Source organism: Aristolochia californica, unplaced genomic scaffold, assembly GCF_029961685.1.
Source record: "Aristolochia californica isolate CCGP_79_NKW_82.1479 unplaced genomic scaffold, dmAriCali1.0.hap1 SCAF_10, whole genome shotgun sequence".
NCBI classification, from domain to species: domain Eukaryota; kingdom Viridiplantae; phylum Streptophyta; class Magnoliopsida; order Piperales; family Aristolochiaceae; genus Aristolochia; species Aristolochia californica.
Window position 1 is genome coordinate 5,845,132 of NW_027181771.1, and position 18,414 is coordinate 5,863,545.

The window sequence follows — 18,414 nt, forward strand, 5'->3', positions numbered from 1 at the left end:
TACCCTCTTAGGCCAACCCCTTGGTGTGTTGCTTTGGTTGGTCTTTTTTTTTATATATATATGGGTGATTTTTAAGTCCATTGAAATTTTTTTATTGGAACCCTCTGGATTTTCATCGAGGTCCTTGAGTAATAAGCATTACCCTATTTAGTGATTATTATAAACATTTTGTTCGAAATCCTTTGAGGTTGGTTTCGACTCATTTATCACTCATGTTTTTACTTTTTGAGAGTTTGTGTCTAATTGAATACTTATCCTTGGGACACCTTGATGGATGAGATACTTACTATAACAATTTTGTTTATTTCAAGTTGAGATTATTAACATTACCTCCCTGCTTGAGGGAAAAGTATGAAATGTGAGATTGGAAGTTGAGCGCTATAGTGGTTGTGCCTGCTTCCAAATTGAAATATGGATGTTGCTATCATTTGAGAAGAAGAAGAAGTATAATCTACAATGAAGAATTCCACGTGTTATAGGATCAAATTTTATGTGACTAGCATATCCAAGGAAGGAGAAGAACAAGATGAAGACTGCAAGCAAGATGTGAACAAGAACAAGATAAATTAAAGTAAGACAATAAAAATATCTTTTTCAAACATTCAAGTTTCTTGATCAAATTATTTGTAAAGTTACAAACACCAACTTGATAGGGAATGTTAAAAGACTTACTTGTTAAGGGTGGCTTGACTAGTAAATAAAGACATCTTCCATAAAGATGACAAAATTATAATTATACAAGCTGATATATATCCTCTTATGTCATTTTCTTTTGTAAACATAAAGCCCTAAGGGTGAGATAGTCATTGTAAACATCTTTGCATAACTATAAATACAACTTCAAGGCATGGGGTAGAGCATTCAAATCTCTTCCTCTTAGCTCAAATTCGTCCTAACACCTCTTTCTTTTCCTCTTCTTTCTCTCTCTTGGTTCTTCTCTTTTCTCTTCCGAAAAATAGAGTTACTATCTTCTCACCTTCCCTTGAAATCTCTTGTGTTTATGTGTTGGCCGTAGAAACCAACAATTACATCATCATCTTTTTACGCTCCCCCTCAAACTAGTGGTACAAAGACATCAAACACCCCACACTTGAAACATGAATGTTGAATTGTATTTGTTGAACTACTTTAGTTAGGATGTCTTTAAGATGATTCTTGGAAGGAATGTAACGTATGCTAATAGCGCCAGTCTTAAGTTTTTCACGAATAAAATGACAGTCAATCATAATGTGTTTTATCCTTTCATTAAACATTAAATTTGTAGCAACATATATGGTTGCTTGATTGGCACAATAAAGTTGTGTATGAGTCTCTATTGAAAAATCAAGCTTTGTAAATAAATATTGAAGCCATAACGTTTCACTAACTGCTTAGGCTATAGCCCTTCATTCAACCTCTATGTTGGTCCGTATTATAACACTCTGTTTCTTACTGCTCCAAATTCCTAGATTACCACCAACCATTGAACAAAAATCAAAAGTAGATTTCCTGTCATACGGAGAACCTACCTAGTCTGCATTTGAAAATCCTTCTACTTCAAAATAGACATGGTTCTTATAATCTTGCCTTGAATTATTTTTTTTAATACCTCAATATCCTATCAAAAGTTTGCCAATGAGAGTGTTGAGATTTATACATGAAAGACAAAATTAGCAGTTAAATAAATCAGGTTACCAACCTATATATGGGGGGGTTAGTCCCCCAAATGGATTTTTGAAGTTCAAGTTTATGTCCAACATGAAGATCATGTCAGTCATGTACATGAAAATCATCTTCGTACTTGGTGTTAGTGTTGACGACTTCATGTGCACTAGAAAACAGTTTCCAGTGTTAGTGCCTAACATGAGAAAAACATAAAAAATAAGAGAATCCCTAAACCTTTACAGTACACTTAATTACAACATAATCCTTAAACCCCAAATTAGGTAAAACAACCATTATTACTACACGAATAAGTTATTTAATGTATAATTAAATATATTAATATATTTATTAATGGAATTAGATATTTTATTGTGCATTAATATGGTAATTACATGAGCCAATGAAATACGTACATGATTAATTACAAATAATAAATAAATAACGTTATAAATAACAAAAACGAAAGTAATACGTTGAGTTATTAATTTATTAGTTGAGTTATTAATTTATTAATAACATATGATATACTTTAACCTAAAAATGAATAATTTAAGAGAAAAAATTGATCTAATCATAACTTTAACACATTATATATTTGTAAATAATATATTTTATGTGTTATTAATTAATAATATATTATCACAAAATTTAAAACCATTGGTTTAATTAACTATAGCAATCAGATAATTATGTCAAAATAATTTATCGAATATTTATTTTAACAATATTTTAATTATGACTATTAAATCACTATTTTAATATAGTAATTATAAAACAAATATATTAAATAAATAAACAATTATTTTATATAAAATTTATAAATTAATGATTTTTATGACGATTGTTTAATTTTTCCTAACTTAGGAAAAATTAAACCATCATTGTCTTCCTCAACGACAAACCAGCGGGCAACGCCGACAGAGGCGACGCTCCGACGGTACGCCGAGAGGGAGAAGAGCGGGAGGCCGAGAAGCTCTGCAATAGATGCTCGACCTCCCGTGCTCTGCGACGGAGGTCAAGAGGGAGAGGAGAGGGAGGATGGCTGTTAAACCGAAGCCGATGGCTGAAATCAAAGCTAAATGGGGAAATCGATGCCGAATCGACACTCAAATGTCAAAATCGAGCGGAGAGCGAGTCCGAGATGGAGAGAAGGACGTTCGCAGCAAGATGGACGCCGTAGAGAGGGAGACCAGAGAGGGACGATGACAAGAGAGGGAGCAAAGAACGAGAGAGAGTTGCGGGAACGAGAGAGGGTTGTGGGAATAAAATGGCAGAGAGGGTGTGCGGCAGAGAGAGCCCCGCGATAGTGTCATGTACATGATTCTCAAAATTGGGCGAAAAACATTTTCTGCCGTTTACTCTTAGGACATGAACTCCTGAGTCGTGGATGATCACGTACATGACATGAAGTTTGGCGTTCCCTAACGACTTCAGGGCATGAACTGAGTAATGCGCATGAAGATCATGTCCAGAGTCATGTTGACTAACCCCCCTATATGTATGTTCCTTTATATTTTATGAATAGAGGCTAGCAAAGTCATTTTAAGGCATTTTCTTCAATTGTGGAACTTTACTAGAAACATGAAGTCTACTACATAGACTTGTTTTCCTTTTTAAGTTTGTAGGTATATTTATAAATGTGGTGATATTATACATTTGTTTTGTTGCCAAGTGTTTTATGCTACAGTAAGTAAGTTTGTGAGGTAATTGCCTTCAACTACTATAAATATATGCCTTGGAGTATGTAGAGGCATCGCTTGGCTACCATTCGAGTCTTTCAAGTTTCAAGAGCAAGAGTTCCCCCTCTTTCTTAAAGTTTGTAAAATTTTTATGTAATGTTAGTTAAGTTTGAGTTCCTAATAATTGAAGTTGTTTTCTTTCATTTCCATGAGTAACTAAACCCACTTCAGTATTTTCTTTCATTTCCATTAAGTAACTAAACCCAGCTTAGGTTGGAGGCCTATCCTTAATTAGTAGTCTGAATTCATGAGCATGACCAGTATGCTCTGTAATTGTTGCTCTCACGAATCTTGTGCAACAAATAAAAAAAAATAAAGTGGTGAACAAATAAATACTTGAGCTGGTTGCCATATTGATAAAATCACATTCTATACGCGAGCACCACCCATTCTAATGAAACTGTCCAGCAATGATTCTCAAATTCTTAATTGACAATCTGGAGTTAAACTTGTGCCTTGTAGTTTCAGATCGAGTGAATATTCAACTTTTCTATTGTGCTCGATTTTAAAAAAAAAAAATTGCTTCCTCCAATTGTAAATGACCATAATTACAAAATCCATGGGCTTCAACTTACAAATCTGATCAAATCACATTTATTTTTTTTCTATTACCTTAATGGGAATATTAATTTTAAGATATGTAGTGTTGAATTCATATAACCTTTGCTTTCTCCTATGGACAGACCTAGTGTAAACAAATCCACATCCAAAACCACTACTCACATTACAAAAGGGCCACCACCCACTTCTTTCATGAGCGATAAGTCAAGAGTGCACAAAAAACTACAGATCCATGCAATGGTAAGTAAAACATATTATTTGGAAACAAATTCTCTCTCATCCACATCGCGAAACTCCCAGTCCAGTAGAATGAATATAACATAAAAAGTTCTTGTGGGAGCAGAGCACAAATTCCATCAATTGAATCACTAACCCAACAATGTAGAAAAATGCAGAAAACCGAAAAGAAAAGATGACCCAAATGAGAGAGAACTCACACTTCAAACGGACACTCACCAGTCAAGTCCAATAAATAGAAAAAACACCCTCGTTATGTGTATTGACAGTTGTTGGCTAGAAGAAGAAAAAAGTATGAAAAGGTGAAATTAAATAGAAATTCCACATGAGAGACACCAACAACCAGATTAACCGACTCAGACATCATCAAATTCAACATTGGTAGGACAGCGAGTATAATAAAAGCTGGCTTGAAAAGCTTTTGACTAGTCTAATGTGGCTATGTATTACACCATTTCTTGAGATTTCCTCACAATACGACTAACCTTCTTTTTGAAATCATCCCTTCGCTCTCTCCATTCTTTCTGGAAAAAGAAGAAACTGCCTCAGAAAACATGCTATTACTCATTTTGATACTAGTCCCATTTTACAACTGATCTAGCAGCATATTTTTAATAAATCAGGGTCTCAACACTCAACAAAATGTTTCTGAGCTGGTTAAGAATGTGTTATTATCTACATCTCTCCATGAGAGCTGAACTTAGATTGCACTGTTTTAGATAGACATCGGAGGTAAAAAAAAAAAAAAAAAAGGAAAACAGGTAATAAAAGTGCAATAAGAATTGGAAAAATATCTTGTTAATTACTCTGTTTCAAGGATGGAAAGCAACGAAAAAAGCAATTATGTTTAGGAGCCCCCACAAAGTAAAAACTTGAGAAAAAAAATGCTAGTAATATTTTTCACTTACTGCAGCTTCAATATTTGCTGGTGATTCATCGTTAGGACTTGAAAGCATGGAAATAATACTCAACACTATGCTTTCAACCTGCATATTAGCACCACAAACATCAGTAATAATATTAACGAACTAAGAGGCTCACCAAAACCATATTTGACATCCCATATAGTATCCATACTATTTTTTTTGTTAAAAATATTTATACCACATACTTCTGTTGTATGCAAGAAACAACAAAGTACACATGCAAGAAACAAGATATAGAGCCAATATCAAGCTTGTAATACAAAATGCCATCAAAATACTAACAGCACAGTAACAAACATAATCGGATGAATGAAGCCAAATAAACTTTAGCATTGGGGACTTTTAATCAGCCAATTCATGAAGAACCCTCACTAAGTTCAACTTTTAACCAAGGAGATCAAATTCTGTTATGACCAAATGAACCGCAACTCACTCAAAATTCACACAAACAGAATTTCGTATATAAGTTCAATATACTCAATTAACTGAAATGGCCTGTGATCATCAAATTTCCTCATTCTTGGATACGTATAAAACATTTTCCAACAGAAACCTTTTTTTATAGGGAATGTAAATTTAAAATTCATGAACAATGTAAAGAATTATACGCTTAGTGGGATATTTAGGATATCGAAATAGTCAACTGGAATCAAATGAAGTTGTTAAAATATTAGTCATCTGAAGAGGTTACTACTTAAGAAGACTTAACAGCACTCTGGGATATTGCCTAAAGAACAATAGTTTGATGTAGGCATTATGTCGGAAAGGTATCTGTCAGTATGATCATGGGCCTCATCTTTTCTTAAAACCATGAGATTAGTATCTGTTGCAACTTACAAGTTATACCAAGTGATCTTCCTGCAAAATACTTAGCAAATTTTGAAGAACATATCTATTACAACTTCTAAAGGCAACAAGGGGGCCAGAGTATACCAAGTGATCTCACTGAACAGTACATAGCACAGCAATTGTCCTTTCAAGGACAATATAAACTGGTTATCAATTTTGTAATGGAAGCAGAGGAAGATAAATTGATCTTAGCAATGATTTTCTAGTGGTTGAAAATGGAATTATATGAGGCAAGTGTTTCAAATCTGGTGCAAGCAAAGGAAGAATTGTAGAGCGACAGAACAAAGTGTGAGCACCGAGCTACTGACAACATGTTATACATATGAGTACACTAGTTATGCAACTTCACCTTGGAAAGAAGTTTTAAAACCATACAGGACAACTTGCAATGGAAAGGGGAAAAGGAAAACAGCAATAAGACTTTTAATTGTTTCATACGAGATAAAATCTGCAGTCCAATATATTTTCTAGCTGCCTCTTACCCATCTTTCAACAAATGCTTACTGTTATATGGGGACCCACCCCTTCCCACCAACTGCATTAATTTAGGTTAGACCTAGAGCCTCAGAAAGCACATTCAAACCAAGATCGTTTTACAGATAACAATCTTAAATATATCCTAGTAACAAGAAGAAACATCTACAAAGATAGGAAGCTCCCAAATTAGCAAGAGACACCATACAAAACAAGGAATTCTTAAGAAAGACACTTCAATATAATTAGACTATAAAACAAAAGGCAGACAAAGTTAGGGCACGCCAAGAAGTATTATATAAAGTAGGAAGTTCACTTTTAAGTGGCAATTGTCAATTGTTTTGTTCTTTTTTTAAGCGTTCAACACCTGTGATTAAATCACCTACATGTACATGGTAACCACTTTTTTGTCAATTTCATGTACAACTTGAGTATCATGACTAGGATTACCTCTGGAGCTACTATCACAAGTTGGCTCAAATCAACCACTTTAGTACATGATATATCTTTTAAATTTCAAGGCAACAGTTACTCTTAGACATGCCAGCTCCTCCCAATTTACCAGATAGCATTTGTTATTAGGACCCCCTCACGAGAAAACTTCCGTGCGTTACCACAAAGGAGAAAATTCCTAGTTCTTCGAGGGAAAAAAGACAAAATAAGGCTTCCAACAGTAAACTTTTGAGAGTTACTCGACAAGCCTACAGAGGTTTCCCTTCAAATTAACTTTCAAGTAGATTAAAATAATTCATAGGGATTTGGAAAGTTTATGCAGAAGGAATTGAAGGCGCAGTGGAAAAGCAGCAAGTTTCAATCGAAGGACATCACCCTAAGAAAAATAAACCACACATGAAGACTTCAACTAATATCACATTGCCCACACTATTTTGAGGAGCACTTTACCATTAATAACTTGGTCATTCTCCCACAAAAAAAGTATATGGTACTATCACCAAATTGTGGATACATACCTAAGGCACAAAGACATAGGAGAACAGAGATGGGAGCACACCATCTTTTCAACCAAGAAAGACAATGATAGCAACAGCTTTCCCAAATGTCAAAAGACAAGAACAACAAAGGGTCTGAATGCCTAAGAGTTTTGAACATAAAAATACACTAAGAACAACCGAACAGAAAACCACTAAATGGGAAGGGGAACAGAGAGAGACCAGACTGGCCATTCCTAAAAGAACGGAGCAGCTCATGGGCACTGAATGTACAATCGAGCAGTCTCCTTTTTTGAAAGGCCTTGTAGTCATAGAAAGGAGGGTAGCAGGTCTGCATCGGAAGACAAGTGGTGATGTCATTGCCTTGACAAAGATAAACCACAAAACAAGGGCCTTTGACCTTGCCCAAAAATTAGATTGTAATTTGAGAGGATGGCAAGATACGTGGTCAATAAGCATGGCCCAGATACAAGCATGCCAAGAAGTTGGCAGCAAACTACATCAAGGCTTTTTCCCTGTCCAATTTGAGAGTCACCAGAATGGCCACTCCTGTTAAAAGAACAAAGCAACTTTTGGGCTACGAAAGTAGAATTCAAGCATCTCCCTTACAAAAGACAATATAACAGTCACTAATATCTAGAAGGAGGACAATACTTGCCCTGTAGGTGAAGACCTTGGCTATATATGCTAGAAAGTAAGCCAACAAGACGAAAGTCACCTAGTCATTCTACATCTTTTATGAGGGTCAGCACAGTTAAGGAGGAAAAGATTAGTTGTGCAACTGTGAAGAAGGCACCAAAAATATCCAAAATTTTATGTAGCAAAGATTTATGAATGGAAATGAAGGAGGTTGCCCTTTCAATTTCCTTAAAAGTTAAAGGTAGCTCAATAGAGGCAGCAATCACAAAACCAAATATCTTGAGGAACATGGTGAGCCATGGCCGACGAAAAAGATTGTCCAAGTATCACTCAAAAATAAATAAATAAGAACCTTAAAAGTCAAAGAGCTTGTTAGCGACGTGAAGGAATTGCTTCTCTTGTGAGCAAAGAAATGATGCAAGATAACTTGTATGAGCATTGCATCCTTCAGCAACTTGAAATGAGTCTACTGCTTCTAATAGATTTGCACATGAGAGGCGACCATGTTAAGGGTAAACATGCATGAAGCATCAAGAGGTGCCTCATCAAGGAGTTTCAAATTTGTACTTTTGAACACTCCAATAACACCTCTCTAGCCCACTCTTTGATTTTGCCATTTAAAAATTGTCAGCTTGCAAGAGAAGCTAGCAGCCAAAAAACTAACTATTGGTAACCTATCCCCCATTCCTCGGAGTAGCTCAGAAAAGCCTTGCCCCTCAAACAAGAGGGGTTCCTAGAGACTCCATAACACCTTCCCAAATCAATCTTTGATTTTACCTTTCAACAATTCCAACTTGCAAGAGAACCTGAAAGCCAAGTAAGCAACTAGCGATGACAGCAGAGTGGGTTCTCATAGGAACCCACCCATCCCACCCTGCTTCACTAAATGCGGGGTGAGGTGGCTTCTTGACCCCACAGAGCAAGGATAGGAAGAAGTCCAAAACCACACATGGGTTCAGGGAGAGGAAGGTTTTTTTTTTTTTTTTTTAAATATTGGGAACGGATTTTTCAATCCCCAACAACCTCATTGGGTTTTGACATATATACCCTGAACTCTTTTTATTTTATTTTGAATTTTTTATGATTTTTTTGTAAACAACTACATGACACAAGGTAGAAAAAAGACCAAAAAGCAAATCTTTGTAGGATGGGGTGGGGTTGCAAGATGAGATAGGGTTCAAAGACCAACCCCATGGCAAAGTAGGGCGGAGACAGGGTTGTCAGATAGGGTTATGGCGAGGATGGGATTAAAAAAACCTCCTCTTCATAGAGTAGGGAAAGGTTAGGGGGTGGGGTGGTGGGCATCCATATAATCAACTACTCGAAACCTATCAACATTCCTCAAGTAGCTGAAAAACGCCTTGTTCACACAGTCAGAAGTTAACCAAGGAAAAGCACAGCAAAAAATTGGGGAGTCAAAAGCTCACAAGGAACTGATCAAGCTTTGACAAATTTTGAATCAATCATGCAAATCAAAAACAGGACAGGGTAAATCAACAAGGCTCGGGGTATCAACGAAGCCCACAAAGCTTGCATTCTGGCTTAGATAGAAGCCCATCATAGGTATTTCTCACAGCATTACCGAATCACGCCAAAGTCTCTAAAAAAAAATAAGGACATACAACTGATGTCAACTGATCATTCAACCAGATACCAAGACACAAAAACTCTCCCTTTCATCTCTCTGATATTGGGGCCATAGATCTTACAAATAAACCAAATGGCACCATCTTAAACTGAAAGATAAAACAATGAGCACAATTTTGACTGCAAATGTTCCATAATGTAACTATCCATGTCAGACGAATAACCCGTGAAGACGCCAGTATCACCAAAATGACTGCAAATGTTCCAAAATTATCCAATGAAATCAATAAGGTTTTGACCTGACATTGGTGAATCAGAGGTCATCGATTTCTTGAAGTAAGACAAACAGTTGGTTCAGACTAGCAAAGAATGCCATAAATAACGACCTTTCAAAGGATTCTACCATCCTTTTAAAGTTCCAGGATATCTACTCTAAAAGGAATCATGAGCAGTCTTTAGATTGGGACTTTTGGAAGAGAAGGTTTATCATATTGCATATTGCTGCACTAAAGTCAATTCCAACTTCTGACAAAAACATACAATTTTGGGTTAAACAGCATTTTCCGAGTAAGTAGAAGGCAGGGCCATCTTTAAAAATGAAAGAGGGAGTTGCAGCCTTGAGAAAGGGGACTGATGACAACTGCTTAACATTGAAAAACCATGCATTAACAAACAATACACACAAAAAACCATCACCAAAAAGCCATTACGCTATAGATACTTTGGTCATTTTTATCAAGGAAGAAATACAAACAATACCCAAAGCAGAATCAAATTATTACTGAACATGCCAAATCTTACTGTATGGACAGGTGTCCATCGTTCACTTGCAAGCTCATAACCATTTGGGTCGTCCCCAGGAGCATGAAGAATAGATATGCAGACTCTTCCATCGGGATAGACTGCCAAGCAGGTCAACAGAGTGTTTGTTAGCACATGATCCACACAAACCAAGAGAATCAAGAAATGTAAACAAATAAAAAGCCAACCATTAGGATGCCACATCTCTGACGTAAACCTCACTGAAGGAGGACTATTTGGGTAATTCAGTGGGAAGCTCATAATGGCATTGAAATAGCCTCCATCGCTGAATGTTCAGATGATATTAGCTGAGAAAGAATTAATGGAGAAGAAACAGGAAAGAGATAGGGAGGCCACATATTGAGCATGCAAAATCAGGCAAAGTGAAAGTAGAAGAGCTACACTAATATCAGCCATGAGAAAAATAAATCAACAGCAGCACAAGCTTATGCAGATTGACGGTAGCTGGAAGAAACAGAGAAGCCTAGAGGAAGAAAATCAATGTTACCATAAACTGGAAAAGCCTTAATCAATTAACACTTAACAGTAACACGAGGAATTAAACCCAAACGTATACAGCCCAATAAACTCTCACAAACTTCTGCACTTCAAACAATGAAAACAAAATTATCAGAGCAAAACCCTATAAAGCACAACAATTTAGAGAAAGCCCTAAAATCCCATAGGAACCAAAAACCTATAACAGCAAAGAATTCAGTGGTGAACAAGACTCTTTGGACAATCAATAACCAAATCATAATCAGATCGAGTGGATAACACACCGCAACAAACTGTTATAGGAGATCACCAAACCCTAACAGCGATTGCCAAGAACACCAATGAAAATGAATTTTTAAATTAGAAATTCAAAAATAAGGAACTCACTAGAGAGTGTCCGGCGGGCCGATAATTGTAACGCTCCATTCAAAGATATTGCTATCGTCCACCAATCCGGCAGAGAAACCGTCGACTGGATTTCTTGTGAGATCTGTACATAGAGATAGCAATTTACACATAATTGGTAAAAAAAAAAAACCCTAACAGCCGACACAGAAGAAAGAGCGATGAATACCTTTGAGCTGCTTGTGAAGGAGGAGAGTTGCTTGGGTTAGTCCAGCCATCACAAAGCGAAAGATTTAGCAGAGACTGCGTAAGTTCTCTTTCAAGACTTTTTGTAGAGGTGTTGGATTAGTGCGACGCGATCCACAGAAGACTGCGAGACGGGGTTTCACAAGAGCAGCAAGAGGAGTTTTCGGGATTAAAAAGAAAAAAGAAAAGAAAAAAGAGAACGGAATCATCTTCTTTGCACGTGTCAATGAGGTCGTGTAGTGGTTTTTTACCGCCGTTAGTCGGTGACTGCGTTCGAGTCACGAGTCGCTCAAAATAGCATGTACTAGTTGAACCCGGTCAAACTAGATGGCCCGGTCGGCTCTATTATGTACATAATTTCCTTGGGATTGACTTGAGTGAACCAACCAGTCCTGGCCTCATTTTCTTTGTACTCGTTTTTTTCAAAACTACAAACTTCACACATGTGGAATTTTCACACATGATGTGGATTTCACATAAACGATATGCTTTATTTTCCCCTCACTTTATACATATTTTTCTTTGTTCTCTATTTATTTTTTTTTCAAAATATGCAAGTGAATTTTTACAAATAATTGAAAACCTGAACCCTACGTTGAACTTCAACCCGAAAAATCGTTGTCACAACCTTGACCATGCCCCATCTCCTTGTCCCCAACCCATCTCCATTTTGGTCCGTGGCTCAATCTACCATTCATTAAATATTATAAAAAAATAAAAATTAATATATATAAAATTACTATTATATATAATAAAAATAAAAATCATAAAAAATTAAAGAAGTTTTATTTTTACTTTTAAATATATAATTAATTTTTTTTAAAAGGTAGATAACTTATTAGGCTTGATTAAGGTCAGGATCTAGTCGGGAACCAAGGTGAGTTTTTTTCTCAACCCTACCTAAACCATAGGGTGAAACTTAAAGCTTGTCATCAGGGTTTAAGTCAAGTCAAGTCAAGTTCCCCATGGAACCCGACCCTATGAGCTCCTCTATTGATAAGAAGCCACAGTTGTGCCACATCATTACCATCAAGCCACCACATGAGTGAGAAAATTAAGTCTTCACATTTTTGTGCATGTGTAGTTGGCAAAAAATTTGTTAATCTAAGAAAGAGAAAACTAAATATAAAAATTAATTCATATACATACCAATTATAAAAAAGGCTTAGTTTAGAACATATATATCTTGGCAAATCATAGTATGTTCATTTGAAATAACTAGATTATTACTAGGAAAGTTACTATATTTCATATTTTGGATGCTTGTTGGCTTCATAGAAAAGACAAACCTCTACTCCATATGCATGAACTCTAATTGCCTTGTTTTGACCTACTAAAGTTTAATAAGTCAATCTTTATTCATTTGGAAGAGTGATACCCTTGAGGTAGTACAATAGGAACTCACCATCCTTCACCCAATCATTGAATTCTTAGCCAAGGCAAAGTCACTCTTTTAATTGCCTACAACTAAGAATCTCCTTTTATGACCACTTGTGTACATCTAAGGTTAAGAAGAAACTTTAACATCAACTTAATTGTTTTTGGTTTCTTTACATATTTGTTCATTGGTGTTGGTAAATTTGTATAACTAAGTGATACCCTTGAGATATTAAGATTTAGAGACTCTTATGCTCTATTTATAATTTAAATAATATTCAAAGTTACAATCATATTTTTCCTCTGCTTAAACCCTAAAAATATAGTTTCTATTGAAAGTATTTTTTTAAAATAAATTAGTGCCAAAATTCACGAAATACACTAAACATAAATCACTAAATGCAACCTAAATGTGGTCAACTAGAACTCAACATAGCCAAAACCACCTACATATACTCTTTAAGGAATATATCACTAAGGAAGAAATTACCCATATAGACCAAAATAAGAAGACCAACCCAATGAACTCAAACTAAGGGATTAACGCGCTCAATTCCTAAAGCGTGGGACCATTTTTCTAACGCATAGTTCAGATCACACAAAATCCGAATATAAAAGAAAGAATTTCAAATGAAAACATAAGGAATAGCTTTAGAACTATTGTTTCCAGGTCTCCATAATGATTTAGTTATCAACGTTGAGAAGATGAAAGAAAGAAGAAAGGAGGAGAAGAGGAGAAGGTGGAGGTTGAGGAGGAGAAAGAGAAAAGGAGTGAGACTTTGAGGAGAGAAAAGGGAGGAGGATTTTGGGTTGTCAACTTAACCAAACCCTTCTCCTTAAACTTTATTTATAGATGTTAAAAATACCAATATTATAAGTCTACCCTTTACCCTAGTAGGAGTGAAGAAGAGACAAAAAATATAAGATAATTACAACAATGACACCAAATCTTGTCTATATCTTCTAACATTCCTCCTTAAGCTGGTGGTGAAAGGACACCATATATCCCCAGCTTGGTACATGCAGTGGAGAGAACCTTGGAGTTAACTAACTTTGTGAATATATGAGCAAGTTGTCTATGAGTTGAGATATGTTTAAAACTTTTAATTCTTGCTTGCAAGTTTTCTCTCACAAAGTGACAATCCACCTCGATATGCTTAGTTCTCTCATAGAAGTCCGGGTTGGAGGCAATATGGATCGCAACTTGATTGTCACAATGAAGTTCCATCGTGCCTTTTTTGTGGAATCTCAACTTTATCAGAAGAGATTTAATCCATAGAAGCTTGCTTACTGCATGACCCATGACTCTATATTTCTACTTCTGCACTGGTCCTTACAATTACATTTTGTTTTTTACTCCTCCAAGTAATAAGATTGCCTCCGACTAGAGTACAGTATCCTGAAGTAGATTTTCTATCATCTGGTGATCCAACCCAATCTGCACCGGCTAAACTTTTCACATTGAAATGACCATGACACTTATATAGAAGCCTTTGTCCTAGTACCTTTTTCAAGTACTTGAGAATCCTCTCCAATGCCTGCCAATGAGATATCTAAGGTTTTTGCATATACTGACTAACCACACTAACTGCAAAAGAAATATTTGGTTTGTCACAATGAGATAAATAAGTTTTTCAACTAGTTCTCACATCAACTTCTTCCGAGCCAGCACATACTTTTGTATTTGTCTTCATATGGGTGTTAGTAAGGCAACATCCCATCATTCATGTTTCTTTAAGAAAGTCAAGAACATATTTTCTCTATGATAAGATAATACCATGTTTGGACTAAAGAACCTCAGTACCAAGGAAGTACTTAAGGAGTCTCAAGTATTTTGTCTTGAATTAATTGCATATCTTGTGTTTGACTTGACTAATGCTATTGATAGAACTACCTATCAAAATAATATCATCCGCGTACACATCAAGTAGTACCATACCTTTTTTAGTATGCTTGACAAATATAGAATGATCCACAAAGCACCTTGTGAACCCGAATTGAAGTATTGCTTGACTAAACTTGTCAAACCAGGCCCGAGGAGATTGCTTCAGACCATATAATTATTTTTTAGGTAGCATACCAACTCTCCCTCAACCACATATCTAGGTAGCTGATGCATATAGATTTCCTCAATATTGCCATTAAGGAAGATATTCTTCACATCTAGCTGAAAAACATGACATCAAGAGTTAGCAACAAGAGATAATAAAAGACGTACTGAGTTGAGCTTAGTGACTAGAGAAAAGGTTTCCTCATAATCAATCCCATAACTTTGAGTATAACATTTAACCATGAGTAGGACTTTAAGGTGGGCCACGAAGCCATCTGGATTCTGTTTGACAGTGAATACCCATTTACAACCCACCTACTTTTTGCTAGATGGTAGAGGAACAAGGCGCCGGATCTAATTCTCACAAAGTGTTGCCATCTCTTCATCCATGGCTGATTTCCATATTGGATGTTGTAGGGCATCCTGATAAGACTGAGGATTAGCAACAAAAGAAATAGAGGCAAGAAACTGACAACAAGATGGGGTTAACCGATGGGTGGATAAAAAGTTAGCAACGGTGTGAGAAGTAGATGGTTGTGTACATGTCCTAGGTTCTTTGCGAAGAGCAATCGGTCGGGTATCAAATTTAGGACAAAAAATAGAAGGTTGAGAAGGAGAACTTACCTCAAAGGGGTCTGGAGACTACAAAGGTGTAGTATCAGCCAATGCTTCAGGGGGTGGAGCGGGTACGTCATCATGACCATGAACAGTTGAGTCATCAATTGGCACTGTAGTCTTACGAAACTCGGTGGGGCACCGGTGGATGAATAAGAGGGTTGATCTTCAAAGAATGTCACATCACTAGAAACAAATATCTTTTTGGGAGAAGGATTGAGGATGTAACATGAACAAAACAAGTACACCCTAAAACCCTTAAAAGAAGAGAAAATGGTTCAACACCAAGAAATAGATGAGAGTATAGTATCTTATTACCAAGCACCGAAGAAGATAACTTGTTAATAAGATAACAAGCTGTATGGATGGCATGTGGCTAGTAGAATTGAAGCATACGCATATGATGTAGTAGAGCATGGGCAACCTCAAGAAGGTGCCTATTTTTTCTTTCAGCCACACTATTTTGTTGTGGTGTGTAAACACAAGAAGTTTGGTGAATGATGCATTTATCTTTGCAAATGGATTAGAAGTCCACTGATAGATATTCTTTGGCATTATCTGAGCAAATAATCTTCAAGGTAGTGTTAAACTGAATAGATATGGCACAAAAAGAGTTAAGGAGAGGTAAGATCTCAAATCTTTCTTTTAATAAGAAAGACCATGAGAGAAATCATCAACAAATGTAATGAAAGAGAAATCATCAACAAATGTAATGAAGCATTTTGAATGGAAAATATTATCAACAAATGTAATGAAGCATTTTGAATGGAACATATTAGAGATGTTCATGATATTGAAGTTTTTCCATAGCTCGTACCTTGTTTGTTTGCTTATCTATTTACTTTAATTTCACTATAAAAAATAATTTTTATTATGTATCTCTATTCACCCCTTTGTTGAGAGGCCACTTGGGCCAGCAACACCAAGGAATTGAGGAAGTTGAATATGAGGCCAAAAGAGGCCAAAGAGCCAAGGATGAAGCAAAATGTAAAATAGAAGGAATTGAGGAAGTTGAATATGAGGTCAAAAGAGGCCAAAGAGCCAAGGATGAAGCAAAATGTAAAATAGAAGGTGAAGGGGAAGATAAGAGTGAAGAAGAAAGATGAAAATTGAGATTTTGCAAAAAAAATGGAGGTGGCAACAAGGAAGACGAGAAAAGCACAGAATGTGTGGTTGTAGCTCATTGCATTGTTGTGTATTTGCTTAGTGTGAGAAGAAATATTAAGGGGGAGAAGAAAACTTCAGTGCTTAATGGGTAATTGTGTGTTTTTAATGAAACTAAATGGGGGAGAAAATACTCCAGTCTCCATGCTATAAAGAGTGAGTAACTAAGGATTTCACCATTAATGTTTTACTTTTGACATATTGGTATTTTGATATGAAATTTTATATTCAATTCACTTGTTGTTTACAGATCCTTTTAAAATAATATAAACCCTTAAACAAAAATCAGAGAAGGTCTTCATCATCATCATCTCCTCTGCGGCTGTTGATGGATTTAAGAGAAATATTATTAGGGTTGTCTCTTACAACCAAGACCCTGGCTAATTGAAATAATGGTGAAATTATAGTTAACAGTGAACACGAATCCTTTTTATTTAGAACACCAAAAACATATTAAAAGGCTCCATCAGATCTGAGTTATCAATGAGATGAAGGCGGGTTCACATGGCTTCCCATTCTAACGACGATACCGTCGATGTCTCGAACGTATCCCACCTTCTGCTCCCATTCCTTTTCATCTGGTGCACTTATAGCCGTCGCCCCCATCTCGATGGCTCTCTGCAAACAGAAACCAATAACAGACGATCATTTCGACAAAAAAATCAATTTCAAAAAAGAGACATGAATGATGCAGCATGTATAGTGCCTCATAAGCAGCATCTACGTCTTCATAATCAAAGCAGATCTCGAGCGGAGCTCTCTGGTTCTTCCTCTCCGGCGTTTGAACGGTGCCGGTAATGTCTTCCGTCTCGTGCTGATGCGCTGGGGTGAAAGCAATCGTCGTCTGACCGCTTTCAAGCTCCCCCCATCTAATATCAACCCAAACTGTCATTGATTCGTATGCAACACTGATTCGTAGAGCATCAAACAGTACAGTAAAACATACCCACCTGCGAGAATCATCCAAACGACGGACTTTGCAGCCAAAGGCCTGCGCGTAGAAAGCTACAGATTTGGCGACGTCTTTGACATAAACCACGGTGTAGGCAAACGTAGGTTGCTTGCTGGTCATGCTTCTTGATCTGATTTGGTAGAGACGAAAGAAGTTACAGAGGAAACGAAAGGAGTTACGTATATAAAGCAGAAGGATAGGATCCGAATTTGCTGACTGAGAGTGTAACAGGTGGCCTTCATGCACGATTGCATGAAGCTCATGACTGCTACGTGTGACTGCCATGAGATTCGGAGTGTCCAACCATCTACCATCCTTCACCTCCAATTTTCCTCCCTTCGTTTTTTGGGCCCTTAATTTCAACAATCTTCCTCGATTACTCAATTAATCCGCTACAAACTAAACAAAACCTGGAATCTCAGCAAGTCTAACCAGGCGGCATAAATTAATTCAGGCCCTTAATTTCAACAATTCAGCACAATACTTAAATAGTCCAAGACAAACTAAACAAAATTCCTGGAATTTCAGCAAGCCTAACCATGCATTCAAATTGATAAATTTCAGAACCCTTCCAGAAATAAAACTTACACTAAATTAACTAGAATAGACCTATAGAGGAATAGAGAAAAGAGAAAATGAAACATCCATAAACATTCCCACAAAACTCGGGGCTCTTGCATGGCCCAACAACACCTGTAATTTGTTAGGTAAAAGGCCGATAACAACAAGACAAAAGTAAACGGTAACCACGCACACACAA

The 18,414-nt window shown here is 36.5% G+C and overlaps 2 protein-coding genes across 2 annotated transcripts; both read right to left on the reverse strand.

Moving 5' to 3' along the window:
• Window positions 1-4,088: 4,088 nt before the first annotated feature.
• On the reverse strand, window positions 4,089-11,668 carry LOC137934578 (ubiquitin-conjugating enzyme E2 7-like). Its single transcript, XM_068779008.1, has 6 exons — window positions 11,480-11,668; window positions 11,293-11,395; window positions 10,596-10,693; window positions 10,408-10,508; window positions 5,090-5,167; window positions 4,089-4,705 (listed from the first exon to the last, which is right to left on the reverse strand). The coding sequence occupies exons 1-6, from the start codon at window positions 11,526-11,528 to the stop codon at window positions 4,628-4,630; spliced, it is 507 nt and encodes a 168-aa protein (XP_068635109.1). The 5' UTR covers window positions 11,529-11,668; the 3' UTR covers window positions 4,089-4,627.
• Window positions 11,669-17,182: 5,514 nt separating this feature from the next.
• On the reverse strand, window positions 17,183-17,774 carry LOC137934855 (uncharacterized). Its single transcript, XM_068779411.1, has 3 exons — window positions 17,653-17,774; window positions 17,409-17,571; window positions 17,183-17,320 (listed from the first exon to the last, which is right to left on the reverse strand). Exons 1-3 carry the CDS (start codon window positions 17,772-17,774, stop codon window positions 17,183-17,185), a joined length of 423 nt encoding a protein of 140 aa, XP_068635512.1.
• Between the last annotated feature and the right edge of the window lie 640 nt (window positions 17,775-18,414).